Source organism: Xyrauchen texanus, chromosome 37, assembly GCF_025860055.1.
Source record: "Xyrauchen texanus isolate HMW12.3.18 chromosome 37, RBS_HiC_50CHRs, whole genome shotgun sequence".
In the NCBI taxonomy this organism is placed as follows: Eukaryota; Metazoa; Chordata; class Actinopteri; order Cypriniformes; family Catostomidae; genus Xyrauchen; species Xyrauchen texanus.
In genome coordinates this window covers 27890069-27905343 of record NC_068312.1, presented here as the reverse complement: position 1 = coordinate 27905343, position 15275 = coordinate 27890069, and the positions used below count along the sequence as shown (strand labels likewise).

The following is a 15275-nucleotide window of genomic DNA, read 5'->3' as shown; positions in this document are numbered from 1 at the left end:
GTTGTTGTCAGAATAGTGCTGCACGCTTATGACTAAAATTGTAACTGAAGATTGTTTCCCTTTATATTGTAATTGCTATTAATAATAGTGTTTAATATAAATGTATTGCATTTAATTGTATATATGTAGCTAGCTAGCTACACATCCCAAAGATGCTAAGAACCGTTCCTGTTCATTGTGAACTCAGAGTTGTGCACTCTTGCCAAAACTCCCGTTATTATCAATGAAGATGTCTACACAGCACAATACATTTCTTAATTACATCGCGAGAATGCAGCAGCTGCAGCAGCAGAACTCAGTCTGTGAGCTTGTGACATAAAAACAATTATTTAATAACATTTATTTACTTTACTTTTTTTATTTAAACTTTTCTTTTATTCATTTTCTTGGGGGAAATCTGAAATGAAAAGGTGGTACATTTTGATTGTTGACTTCAATAAAGTAAAATAAACTGTAGAATATTATAAATAAGTGCTGCAATAAATTCATCATCTTGGTTCATTACAATTTTCTGCCTGGTTCTTGGACCAACAGGTCTTAGTCTGGGCCTTGGTCTTCGGGATAGGTCTTGAAGGTTCTAGTCTTGGAGGGTCTGGTCTTGACTACACCTCTGTAGTGGGGTGATGTGATCCAATCAGGGACAGCTGTGGCTCAGCTGGTAGAGCGGGTTGGCCACAAATCGCAGGTTTGGCGGTTCAATTCCTGGCCCACACGACTCCACATGCAGAAGTATCCTTGGGCAAGACATCGAACCCCAAGTTGCTCCCATCATTGGTGTGTGTGAATGGGTGAATGAGTGTGTAAGCACTATATAAGTGCAGACCATTTACCATCATATTATTATCATACAACAAGGGGCAGCCAATATTAGCAGCAGGGCAGGAATAATGCCATGACCTCAGGCAAGGTGCAGTGAACCATATCCATGAGTGTCTTCTATTTCCCTGAATCTTCAGTTACCCGATATCCAGGTCAATTTTTACTACAATAAATCAGCCCAACCATATGACACAGAACCATTTCACATTGTGCTTAAAGTCTTGGGAAAAATGTTAAAGACCATTTAAGAAAAATACACAAAACAACTGTTTCAAATGCAACATGCAATATTCCACCACAGCTGGATTCCATGAGCGAATCTATACACACAGTTAAAGGTGGGGTATGTGATTTGCAAAACGGCCGGCAGATTTTGAAAATACACAACTCATAAGGTCCTACCTTCTCTCCTCCAACGCTGGCCCTGACCCCACCCATTCGAAAAACATGGACGCGCAATCATGCACGAGCGAAAACTCAGATGCGCGAGAGCGAGCCAGGCTAGCATAGGTTGGAGTTTCTGCATGACGTCACCATTTACCTGCTAAGACCGTCAACATGGCACAACATTCAGCGTTAAGTTGCACCAGATATTATTAACACTCAACAGTCACATAAATCATTAGTATTGTTAGAAAATTGATGTTTTTGAAATGTAAATATATATTGTATAAATATAAAATATATAAAAATATATAAAAATATATAAAAATATATTGGACGTCCTGGTTGTCACCGAAGTTTATGGCTAAATATAGGGCTGACCGATATAACGTTATCAGATGAGATTGTTATGCGCATCTCGTCAGTAAAGCACATAACATAAAGTGCATTCATTGATTAGTAAATCGCCATCAGCTGCTTTCAGATGGAGCGGCGTATACTACACAGATCCGTAGTTCACTAACAAGCTGGGCCGTGATAATGAAGGGTAAATTGCCCAGCTTGTCAGTGATGAACTACAGCTCTGTGTAGTAAATGCCGCTCCATCTGAAAGCAGCTGATGACGAACGGGACACGCGCGCCAGGGTGGTGGGGGAGGGGGCATGGTACGACCGTTTGATTGACACATTTTCTGTCCAATGATTCTAGATGGTCTTGAAAATGATCGGCTGGAGTTTTTCGAGTCCTGCTCGTTCCACAGATGATTAAATTGCTTAATTTTCATTTCAGTGCTTCTAATTTACAGCCAGTAAGTGGGTTAGGAATAGGATTTCAAGTTATTTTGAAAAAATGGTCAAAAAAGAAAATCACATACCCCACCTTTAAGAGAGAAATGAAGAGACCACTGCAAAATTAGACTTTTCTCTGGATTTACAATTTATAGGTATGCGTTTGAGTAAAATGAAAATTTTTGTTTTATTCTGTAAAGTACTGCCAACATTTCTCCCAAATAAAACTATAGTAATTTAGAGCATTTATTTGCAGAAAATAACAACTGGTCAAAACAACAAAAAAGATGCAGTGTTTTCAGACCTTGAATAATGCAAAGAAAACAAGTTCACATTCATTTTTAACAACACAATACTAATGTTTTAACTTATGTTCATAAATCAATATTTGGTGGAATAACCCTGAATTCCAATCACAGCTTTCATGCATCTTGGCATGCTCTCTACCAGTCTTTCACATTGCTGTTGGGTGACTTTATGCCTCTGCTCAGCTTAGCTTGATTGTTTGTGGCCATTCATCTTCCTCTTTATCACATTACAGAGTTTTTCAATGGTGTTCAGGTCTGGAGATTTGGCTGGCCATGTCAGGGTCTAGATCTGGTGGTATTCCATCCACACATTGTCTGACCTGACTGTGTGGCATGGAGCATTGTCCTTCAGGAAAAACTAGTCCTCAAAGTTGTCGAACACAGTCAGAGCAGAAGGAAGCAAGGTTTCTTCCAGTATAACCTTGTACACGGCTGCATTCTTCACAAAGACGAACCACGCCTATATATAGTAAATCAGGAGAAACTGATAATTTTGCAGTGATCTCTTAATTTTTTCCAGAGCTGTATATTTCTACTAGAACACTGGGTTATGTTTGTCAGTATCATAATAAACATGTGGGAGAACATTAGACATACTCATAAACAAGTTTAAGTGAAGACTAAACACATATTTGTGATAAATGCAACATGCAATGATCCACTTTAGCTGGTTTCCATGAACAAATCTACCTCTTTTCCTAAGAATGCAATGTTTGTTTGTTTGGCAGTGTGACAACAAACATGTGGTAGAACATTCCACAAACCCATAAACTTTACTTTGGACTAAACAGATATTTCTGATGTTTTCTTATGCTTCACAGTGAAATGAGAGACTGCAGCACAGAATTCTTTAATGGCACAGCAGGACGAAGAGATGTAGACATCCGATAACAGTGAGGATATGAAACACTCACTAATGGAGTGGCAACACGTATTTTGTGACTGTGGTGAAGAACGGAGGATTTTCACCAGTGATGCCAATTTCAGTAAAAGGGCAGAGAATGCACACATCAATCTCATATCAAAGCCCTGCCTTATAAGTGTAATTTCTCAGTACAGAAATGTGTTGGATGTTACTCACTTGGATGGTTTGCTAAAAAAAAAAAGAAAAAAAGAAAAAGAAAGCAGCATCTCTTATTTTCCCCAACAATGTCCAACTGCAACCCTACAATAAAGCCTTTAGGGTTTCACTGATATCTACTCTAAAAGATGTTCCAAACAAGCAGGGCACTTTCCATCCACAATGGCATTGATTGCTGGATCTGCTAGACTTCATTTCTGGCTGAGAACAAATCTAAGAGCTCCATCTATAGACTAAGTCTGATCATTGCACATAGATTCATCAAATTGTATTTGGACTTTCATCTCACTTATGAACATTTCAGTGTCAGAGCTAAGATGCAATGATCCAACTGATCAATGATTTTCACTGATACAGGTCTGACCATCCATTTTAATTATGCCATTTTAATCCATTTAAAATATATAGTGAGTGCACTCTAGTGGTAGAATTTGAAACCTGCAATATCAATGTCCCCCTGGCAAGCCTCAGGCAAACTGTAACACAACTCAGCTGACAGTGGATGACATAGTTGTGGTAGAAACATTAATCACATCTCCTGAAGCAACTACTGATACATGTCTTTTTGTTCATCCAGTCATGTAGGTTTGGAATTTGATTAAATATATACACAAAATTGAACATAAAACATGGAATGTTTCAATCATTATTAAAGAACCAACTTTGAATGCACAACCAGCAATTACAAATAGGACCAAAAAATATTAAGACCTGGAATTTTATCAAAGGTGAAATATTAGTTTAAATGGAAGCAATTTCAAAACCGTGAAAAAGTGTCCTTGAGAGAAAGTAATTAATTATTTTGCCCACTCTGAAATGTGATCCATGAACCTAAAACAGGTGTCAATAGTAAAACGTAGGTGATGCATTTCAATGCAAATAAAAGGCCACCGTAAAATTCATTCATGTGTGATTAGACTGTAGACAGATTTTGTGTACATTTTCACATACATGTTTACTGGCTATAGAGGCAGGCATAAAAATGTGTAAGCATTTATGTTTAACAGTAAACCATAAATCCCATCTAGCCATATTAATTCCTCTTGACTAGCAGGTGGCAATAGGTTGGGTCATGCCAGAGCTCACAGGGTAGTAATTAAAACAAGGCAGATAATTGGAGGGCTTTTTTGTTACGGATAATAACAAAACCCATCTGTTGCAGCCAAAATCCTCTGCGACACTATTCTCTCTGTATGCCCACACACACATTGATATACTGGTTTGTTTTTATGGGCATATCCAGATTCTTGAGACGAGTTTGGCATTAGCTGATGAATTGGAAGAGATGAATACATCCTAGATGAACAGAGAAATGCAGCTAGCTGCTCGAGTAAACTAAAACACGGCCAACGGCAACAGACAACATTATCTGTTACGCTTGAACATCAAAATGTTTCTCTCTGTGCCTTGAATCATAAATACCTCAACAATGGGACTTAAAATCTGGGCTACACAATTTAATGATCACAATTTAATATGCAGGTCAGGTTTTATAGTATTTCATGAGGATGTTTATATCCCAAGTATATAATATTATTATTAATTCTGAGCACAGCAACAAGAAACAAGATTTACAATCATTATCAATTTGTAATTTTATTTTCTATGATCTCATATTTTCAATTAATTCTGGAAAAGGAAAAAGACATCTTTTAAACAAAAAACAACAACATTAGAATAATGCATAAAATGATAGAACTGTAAAACCCCATTGACTCTTGCTCCCGACCCTGTAAGATTCTCAAACATCCAGATTAAGATTCTCAAAAAATGCTATACAATACATACATCGGATGGCTTTAAAAACACATTTCTATAACTAATTTTCTTTAACAAGAAAAAATATCTTAATAAAAAGAGCTGAATCAATAGCTTTTTCAGATTACCATACTTCCATTTGACTCTTCCCATTGCAAAAATATAAAGAATGGTATGGTTGTAAGCTATTTCAAACATAGCTAATGTGTTGGGGTGGAGTCTCTGGGTAACTCCAACCCCATCCCAGTCCAACTTCCTCCCCAACTGTATGCACATGTTATCCTCATATCCAGTCCTCTGTTTCCAAGTCTGTATTGCTTCAGCCCTCTAAACACTTGTGTCTTATTGGAGGTAAACACTAAATCTACACAAAACTTCCTCTTGGCAGCTATAACAGCAGCCTGTACTGTGAGACATGGCTTTGTCTGAACAGCCCAAGTCCACCCCCCCCTCCTCAAGCCATATCTGAGTGGTGACAAATGGCAGTGAGCAGCCATAACAACTCCAACACCTGTCATCTTTGGTTAGAATGGAGAATGAATAAGCCCTGTTGTGTTCAACCACAGAATGCATACCTAAATACATGATGAAACATGGAATCAGAGTTGTTGGAATCAGGCTTTGGTTTTTACGTTCAAACCAGTTGTGTATTTTTCTGAAGAGTTTAAATACAGAGTGATCACTGTGCTTTTTGTAGTAGTGGGAATGTGGCGAACACATGCAAATTGGGGGAGTCAAACATGGTTCTTTGGGTGATCAGAACGAATGGTTTAAAGCTGAAAAGAGAATTATGGAACAGGATTTTTGGACATTGCATGATTTCTTCTAAAAACAAGTGTAAAACAACTAATTGCAACCAAGGTCAGACATTAAAAGAAGGTTCCAGGTTCAATATAATTTAAGCTCAATCGACAGCATTTGTGGAATAACGTTGATTACCACAAAAATGAATTGCCACAGTTCCTCCTTTTCTTTAAAAAAAATTGAGGTTACAGTGAGGCACCTTCAATGGAAGTGAAAGGGGCCAATTTTTGAACATCAAAATACTTAATTGAATTTTATAGACAAGAGGTAATTAATTCTCAATCTAGTTATTCATACTGACAACATAAGTCAATGCATTTAATCATGTGACAAAAGGTTGACATCTTGTATATTTTCTTAATTGGTTGGGGGGGGGAGGCCCTATAAAAAGGTATAAAATGCCCTTGAAAATGAAATCCAGGGAGCAAATATATAAGTTCTGACCCTGCTTGCAACTATGATGACATAAAATCTAAATATTTGTCTATTCTAACAAGGTATTAAAGTTAATCTAATTATATTTATTGTGAGTTACTTTGAGGAATCCAGAATAGTTATAAAACCACAGCCCAATGTGTAAATGGGCTGGTTCACCCAAAAATGAAACTTTTGTCATTATTTAATCACCCTTGCATTATTCTAAACCCATATAACGAACACAAAATGTTAGCCCCAGTAACAATTCACTTTAAATTGCATCTTTTTTCTCTTATAATGAAAGTGATTGGCCTACTATCTTCTTTTGTGTTTCCAAGAATATATTGTTTCCATTAGAGTAAACAATTATTATAATTTTTTAGGTGAACAATCCTTTTAAAAACAGCAAGAATGAATCATGCCAGCATGGGGAAGTGTATTAGGTATCATTATGTAATATCTCAATAACAAAATGCTTGGTAGTCTTTGCTGCATCAGAAAACAGAAGGTTGAAGTGTTTGGCCCTTTAATTTCATTTGAGACCATTCAACCGTGATCTGTAGCAGCCAGTACTCTTAATAATTCACAGTTGAAGAGCTTAAGTCTGAGAGACAGACACGCCACTGAGTGATCTCAGCACAAGTGTTTTTAGGAATTCAAAGAATATTACAACCTATAGGTATCTTGTCTTTCTATACACCATGAAACCTGATACCTGTAAGAGTCATGGTTGCATCCACGACATCAGACATCATAAAGAGAACTCTTTAACTGAACATACAAAATGAAATGTTAGGCAAAATGTTAGGGACTGACAGCCTCCATCATCATTCACTTTCATTGCATTTAGTGAGTAAATTATGACAGAAATTTATATTTTGGATGAACTACACCCTTTAAATTTATAAACTATGAATTTAAACGTTCAGGGCTGCATTTCCCAATAGCATCGTAAGCCTAAGTAGATCGTAGAAACCACGGGTGCCAATGGTCTCTACAATCAACTTAAGCAGCAATGCTTTTGGAAAACCCTGACCTATCGCATTCCAAATTCAACACATTTAACTCGGTGATAAAAAAAAGAAAAAACACCAGACCACAAATTAAATATGCGTGATTACAGTGGGCCTTGAATTTGAATGCAATCTGTAGATGTAACATTTCCCTGCCAGGGACATATACCTGATGTAAAAACTGGAAAAACTGGTTGGGATTTGTATGTCATTGCCACAGACTTCAAAAGTGATTTATATTTTAAGCTCTGACTACTACCCGTGTTGTATGCATTCTTTGTTTAATCCATTTATAAACACAAGCCCAGTTTAAAAGGTTCAACTGCCTGATGGTGATCCTGGCAGCCATGTATAAATGTGGAAATCTGGCTTTAGGAAAGTCCCAATGAGATAACGAAACCTCAATCTTGCTACTGGCCAAACAGTTCAAAAACATGACGCATGGTTCTGGACGTATATATGCTTTACTAAGAGAGCAGCAGGTGTACTCCATATCATGTGATGGATCTCGACCACAGTGTTTTCATTGAAACATGATGAGTGAGTTGCCTTCGCAGTTTCTTTCACCTCAGGGTGCTATGGACACCCTTACATGTAAAAAGATAGGGAAGAGAGATGGAGAGGGAAAGATAATATGGACTGATCTGCTAGGGACAAAAGCAATTTGAGTTTTCCCTGCCTGGAGCAGTATAGATCATCAGGTGTCATCTTTTACATAAAGGGAACCTAATCAGGGGGCAACATCAGTGCAAGTCTGAGAAAAAATTGACTCATAAACCTGGGCAGAAGAGTGGAAGCCAAATGGTAACGTAGTGAGATAATAGTGAGATGGGCATCTTTGCACTAGTGTAGGATGAATCAAAACGCAATCCTGAAATGCACTGCCAAACATCCTGTTTATTCCAATCCACTGCAGGGTCGAAGCTTTGTACCAAGGCTAGGAACTTTGCCAACACTGAGATTGAGCTATTTTAGGTTGTCCATTAACAAATGGGAAGTGAAGATCTTTCTGCTGAGGCATCATGGGAGCAGACTGGAGAAGGAAACCACCGAACGACCGACAGACGAATACTCAGATACAGAGAAAGAAAGTCAGGTTGGAGGTACAGGGCTGGGTCTGGCTTATTTCCTTGCACTGTTTAAGGGGCAGAGAGGAATCCATCCATACTTGCCCCAGAGAAATTGCCCTTCCTATGCACACACATATGCATATGCATGCATATGCATGCTCACACGTACAAGTAACGGGAGGGTGGGGACACCACATGAGGAAAAAAATCAGAGTAGAGGAGCATTCATAACGAGCTGCTCCGATAATAGTCGTCCATACAAAATGGCAACCTTCAGTAAGTTACAGATGCATCCATCTCACTCTCACTCAGACTGGGAGATGGTGGGATGACGAGTTGTAAAGAGAGAGAAACAGAGATGCAGGAGTGCTCAGGCATGTTGTGCAGCTAGTTCCTGACCGATGAAGCGACGCAGGCGTTCCAGGTACTGGCTGTACAGTTCGATGTCATTGTGTCCGGCTCCCTCCACCCACAGTGGCTCCACGGCTTTGGGGCAGCGCTCATACAGGGCCAGGCCATGGGAGAAATCTATCACCTCGTCCTCCGTCCCGTGGATTATCAACACTGGAGATGTGATTTTAGACACTTTCTCAATGCTGAAGTGGGGGACACACAAGGGGACATGATGGGTTAGAAGTCAGAGAAATCTTCTCCAATGAACAGAAGGAAAATTAAATAATTGAAAACCACTTCAAGAATGTTCTGAATAGCTAATTTCACTCTTGACATATATGATCAATGAAACCCCATATAATTTACTACTAAGCTACTTTAAATAACTACATTAAGTAATGTGACAGTAGCTCATTAGTTTTCATAGTAGTAGAATATACATTTTTCTAGTAGTTAGCAATTTCTAGTAGCGATTATCTGACTAGCATGACTAAATGCTACATTGTCATTTTATTTCGCATTATGTTGTGTACACAGCCTTACAAATGTCCGAGCTGAGGTAATTATCAAACATGTTCTTTTAGAATGTCTTTTTCTCGAGTTTAGTGAATTGGTACTTGTGAATTTCTTTGCATTTTCAGCACAAATTCTTATGAAAATTCTGTGGAATTATGTGGAAGGTATTTATACACACTAAAATGTGTTAAATGGAGCTGACAGTATTTTAAAAGCATAATGAATTTAGCCAAAATATTTAATAAACAAACATGCAAGGGGTGGGGAATGTGTACAACTTTTATGAATGACAGATGTCACAATTCTGTGGAAATCCACAGTTTCACATGCAGATTCAGTCTGGGCCTGTTCATTATTCTTATCTCTCAAATAGTATTCCCAAAAGTCCATGTATACCATTTATAACTCTTTTTTAGCTAAATAAATATTTAATTGCATGCAACCATTTTACAATGATTCAGTCAAAAAATATATCATGTTTTAAGTTCTGTTACTTCTATTTAGTGCAAATTTATGTGTTCAAGTTTGATGCTATCGTCCTAATTTAAATGCTCAGTTTTTGTGACAAATAAACTTATATTTCAGGGCAGCATTTATTATATTAAGTGATGGTTTTATAATGAAAAAATGTCCCCTTAAACAGCTTCAACACAGTTCATTACAAGATAATAACTATAAGTAGCATACTAATAAAACTGATGTGAATCAACAACTGCTTTTTTCAAAACGTAGCATGCTGCACGACTGTGGTTTAACTACTTTGACTTAGCATAGTTTATAGTTATAGTTTCAAAGTATCCTGAAACAACACTTGTGTGTGTGGGGGTGCCAGCAAACTTAACAGCTGACAGCAAACTAAACAGTGCTCTGGTTGGTAGAGAACAGTGGTGGTTTTGACTGCAGCTGTTTGGTGACCATGTGTTCTCCAACACAGGCACTAAGTGACACCGCCCACCAAGACCATTCAACAATTCTCTGAGCTCTACAAGGCCACTGGCACAACCAACATGCAACAATTAAAATGAATGTATTGAAACTTAACCAAATAAAATCTGTTTCCATTTAATCAAGAGCCAAAAATCTAATTCTAAGATTTTTCAATGCATGATTATTTTTAGACACATAAATCTCATTATAATCTCTGCCAGCAATCAACTTCTCAACACACTGTTCACTCTGTCCAAGAGCAAAACCGGTGAATAACTCAATAATCAATCTGTGCTGGCTGTGACAAGGCAAATAATTGGCTCATAAACAAATCCAAATGATGAGCCCTGTCAAACCTCCAGTGAAATTGGAGATACAAATAAGTGTGACACTGAGACACAAATAATAGGGACCAAAATTAGCCTTTTCTATACTCACTTGGGAAACGCATCAAAACAATACGTTTTCTTAGTGTCTGGGAAGGCCACCCTCATGCCAGAGGTGAGAGGAGAGTGAAGAATCACAGCAGCACACTCATATCGTGATGCCAGGTCCACAGTGGGCACTGTGCCAATGCTCTGTCCATACAGGATTATATTTTCTGGGCTAATGCCATATCTGATTTAAAGGAAGGAATGAAAAGTTTATTACTGTCAGATGCAAAACAAATAACTCCTGTATCACTGCAATTTACAGCATCTACAGACCCAATCAAAGGCAGGACAGTGTGATAAAGTTTGTGCTGCACTATAACTATATCAGCTTAATAATGTCTTGTTAAACATGCCTTGCAAACCTAAAATTTGGTATTCTGCTATAGGCTGCAAATGATATACAAATAATAATTTCCAGCAAAAAGTGTGTATGAATATATAGCTGTAATGGAGTTCCCTTACCACTAATTTATACCCATATATTTATCACCATTCAAATTCTAAAGACTGTTGTGTGTGGAAAATCCCAGGAGATCAGCAGTTACAGAAAATACTCAAACCAGCCCATCTGGCACCAACAATCATGCCGTGGTACAAACCACTGAGATCACATTTTTTTTCCACATTCTGATGGTTGATGTGAACATTAAGCTCCTCACCCATATCTGCATAATTTTATGCACTGTACTGCTGCCACATGATTGGCTTATTAGATAATCCCATGGATGATTGTTGGTGCCAGAAGGGCTGGTTGGCAATAAGAGGGGGACCTACACAATATTAGGCAGGTGGTTTTAATGTTGTGGCTGATCGGTGTATATATAAATATATTTCTACTCTACCACAATGGAATCTTACCATCTAATAAACATGAACAGAAAACATATTCATTTATACACATTTCAGGACTACAGGACAGCATACTGATTTCATGTCTCACCTTGAGCGTAGAGCCTGCCACGCTGCATCTATGTCAGCATATAAATTCTTTTCTGATGGTTTCCCTGTGCTAACCCCATAGCCAGAGTAATCATAAGAGAATATGTTACAGTTGATGCGAGTGCCCAGGCCAATATAGAAGCTACTCATTTGACCTAGATCCACTGCGTTACCATGGGAGAACAGGACAGTGAACCTGAGGAGAAACCAAGAGAAAGGGTTAATTGGATTTGTAGTACAAAGTAACTCACTTTAATAGTTTCACCATGCTGAAAGCAGTATTTTAGGGTCTGATGCAGCATCTCAGTTATTATGGCATCCGCAAACCTATAATTTTACTTGCTGAATCATTAGGCATGTAGGCGCATATGCAGCAAGCATGAGCCGGATACGCCTCAGGGAATAGTTTCATAACTAACATGGGTGTGTGTGAGTGTGTGGAAAGATTTTTTTTGTGAGTATTCAAATCATCAGGTGGTAAAAATGGTCTAAATCAAAGCCTTTCAAAATGAAACAACATTTAATGCCACAAGTACTTTCTGTTGCGAGATAAGCATGTCAATTGTGATAAGACATCTACAATGTGTCATCTATCAAATACAGCAAATAAAAAATGTCCTTTCCACATCCAATTAAAATAACCCATTTACAGGAAATAAAGCCACAAAGGAACAAGTACCAACCCGTCAAAATAAAGTGACACGTGATAAAGAAAGAATGTGTTCAGGAAGTATTGGCTTCTGAGTAAAGACAGCAAACAAACAGAGGGGGAAGGAGGAAATGGGACAAAGGAAAGATGGAAAAAGAAGCAATGTAAATGACTGTTGGGAGGAAAAGGGGGGCAATCAAAGGAGATGTGAAATGTAGAGTTCTACATATATTACGATGAGGAAAACTACAAATAAGACCCATCCGAATTAAGGGGAGGGGTCTGCAATGGTCATGTGTCTTTAGATTCTTAAAGGAGACATGACATGAGGAATACCATTTTTCTTGATCTTTTGACAAATAAGAGGTCATTGTACTATAAAAACATACTACAAGTTTCAGAACTCTAAACTTCCTCTTCACTGCAAAAAAGCAAGCTTGATTAAACCAAGCTGCCAAAATGACTCGTTCTCTACTTCCTCCACATTGTGATGTCACACTGTGGTAGACATTTGCATGTGACCGCCTCCACAACAACACATCAATGCCTACTTAACCTTATTACTTCCGTAGCCTGCCCAGTTGCGGTGAGCAGTGAGATGGCAAGGAGAGAGCAGATCAGTTAAGAGCAGAGAGCCAATCATAACATTGGGCATTTACTGTCAAGTCTTAAAGGAGAAGCAGAACCAAAAACAAAGCGAACTGACAGAGGGTCAGAATGAGAGTGGGAAATGTTCATGTTTTACAAATACATGACTGTTTTTTGTGGATATTATTTTTTTTTTTACAAATATTATAAGTAAACCTCAAAGAACATAATAAAATAACAAAAAATGCATGTCATGACCCATTTAATAAAATGATGGTACACAATATTTTGCATCCGTCTTACCTAGCAGAGGGGGCACAGCGGATATACATGCAGCCCACTCTGTTACCCCGACTAGAGCGAGTCAAGAACACTTCCGTGGCATCCAGTTCCCGCTGGGAATACTGGAATTCTGCTCGCTCTGTGAGATGGAGCTTCCAGCGGCCCTCACCTGTGGCATTCCCTCCCCCTACCGAACTCCCACCACCACCACCTCCTCCCCGGGAGCGTAGGCTCAATGTCCCTGAGGATCCGGCCGGAACTGGCACAGCCTCAAGATCGGGCAGGAGGGAATAGGTGGGCTCAGGGGGCAGAAAGGCAAGCTTGGCAGCAATGCGGCTGGGGCAAGGGGGGCAACAGAACAGGCAGCACAGCTCACTCACAGAAAGGCCATTCATTGTCAACTGCATGAGGAGACAGGAGATCATGGTTAATGCATATTCAATACAACACAGGGTATGATTCAAGTTCATTCAATGATCTCGATTAAACACCAAAGCATTTCCATAAGGACACCACAAGTTATGGATTCCAGAACTGTTATGCATGATATAGGTCATCGAACTTAAATTAAAAGTCCACAATAAAAAGTACAGTATATTCAGGTTCCTTTGAAAACCATAACCCACTCAAGTGTTTTTCTTTCAGAAATATTTATAACGCAAAACTATTAATAGTTCTCTATAAATAACTGAAAAGGCAGTAAGCACCAACAGTAAACAAATGGTTAATAAATATTATACCAAGGTAGACTTAAGATAAACACTCATAGACGCTCAGTAAAACTATCCCAGCAATGCCGTCCTCTGAATTTAAAAACGATAGTCTATGTGCTTTCTGACACTGTATAGACAGCAAATATATATAATAAATCATTACGATCAGCTGATATAGCCAGTTTAAGGGGATCCACAACAAAATCCACCAGTGGTCACATCAGTTCTAACAAACCGCTCGCTAACTGAATAGTTACACCTTATTTAACGTTCGTTCAAACACCAATAAATGCAAACATGTATATTAATGTATATAATTGTTACACATACGTGTCGTTCTCTTGACCACAGCCTGCCAAAGCCGGATTTCTATGTTTTCACACCTCTATCGCTAAGTAGCTAACTCGTTGAAAGGGGGTAGGGGGAGTTAGCCAGGTAGCCCGTCAGTTACGACTCCTCTCAGATAACAAATAAACGCCTGGCCGACGCTGGAGTCATTTCCCATCCGAGGATAAAATGTAGCGCCCTCCAGGAAATAAATGTAAAAATTCAGGTCAGCCGTACACGATGATGAATCGATTCCCGGCTACCGTCCTGACATGTATTAATCTGCTGCTATAGGCTAATAGAGCTGTGTGTTTTTTTCCACTTCAACCATAGATGTTTGCCTGGTTAGCCCTCCTACTCTACACAGCAGCGGCGTGTATGACCCTTTAGGAGGCGACAGAGGTGCGAAATAGTCAGAAAACGCGACGCCTGTTTGTAGGCAACTCATTAATCTATCAAATAGAATCATGTTTTTAGAATTATTACGCTTAGAATCCTAGAATTATACATAGGCGAGGTGAACCCGGAAGGCTAATACACCATGGGTTTTTAGAATAGGTATTTTCAATTTAGGAGTAAAACAAGATCTGTTGTGAAAATTACTTGGAGAGATTTTCAGGTTTTGTTATAGAAGACAAATTACACACAGACATTCCTCAATCGTGGATTTTGAAGCTGTTGGGACTTTTTAAATTACATGTTGCTTACCCATGACTAAATAAGGACTACAACAGTAGTCCATTTTGTAAAACACCTTGCTCACATGCTCATGGTAGTTGTAGTTCTTAATTAGAATTCTGATAGCAATGGGTTTTTTTATTTTTTAATTCAGTCGCTGTGTCCGAATATAGCCTACATACCTCCCTACAATGCAGTATGCCAAAAACAGTATGCTGATTGAGTAGGATGTCCGAATCCTCTGTATTCATAAATCAGTAAATGAGAAATACCCAGATGACCTACTATTTCACAATTTTTTTTCACACTAACTGCACATTGTCAAAGACATTGTTAGTACTATTACTAACATACTGACGGGGGCCCCAAAATGCTAGGGACTAGCTC

The 15275-nt window shown here is 38.5% G+C and overlaps 1 protein-coding gene across 1 annotated transcript; it reads right to left on the bottom strand.

Moving 5' to 3' along the window:
• Positions 1-4944: 4944 nt before the first annotated feature.
• Positions 4945-14562, bottom strand: abhd17ab (abhydrolase domain containing 17A, depalmitoylase b). Its single transcript, XM_052108531.1, has 5 exons — positions 14214-14562; positions 13192-13571; positions 11653-11847; positions 10717-10896; positions 4945-9038 (listed from the first exon to the last, which is right to left on the bottom strand). Exons 2-5 carry the CDS (start codon positions 13563-13565, stop codon positions 8813-8815), a joined length of 975 nt encoding a protein of 324 aa, XP_051964491.1. The 5' UTR covers positions 13566-13571; positions 14214-14562; the 3' UTR covers positions 4945-8812.
• Between the last annotated feature and the right edge of the window lie 713 nt (positions 14563-15275).

Excerpts from the sequence above, each read along its gene's own strand:
- abhd17ab (XM_052108531.1), bottom strand. The coding sequence starts at position 13,565 with ATGAATGGCCTTTCTGTGAGTGAGCTGTGCTGCCTGTTCTGTTGCCCC. Across the intron at positions 11,848-13,191 it reads CGCTGTGCCCCCTCTGCTAG|GTTCACTGTCCTGTTCTCCC; the intron begins GTAAGACGGATG and ends GTTTCTCCTCAG. Across the intron at positions 10,897-11,652 it reads TGGCAGGCTCTACGCTCAAG|ATATGGCATTAGCCCAGAAA; the intron begins GTGAGACATGAA and ends CCTTTAAATCAG.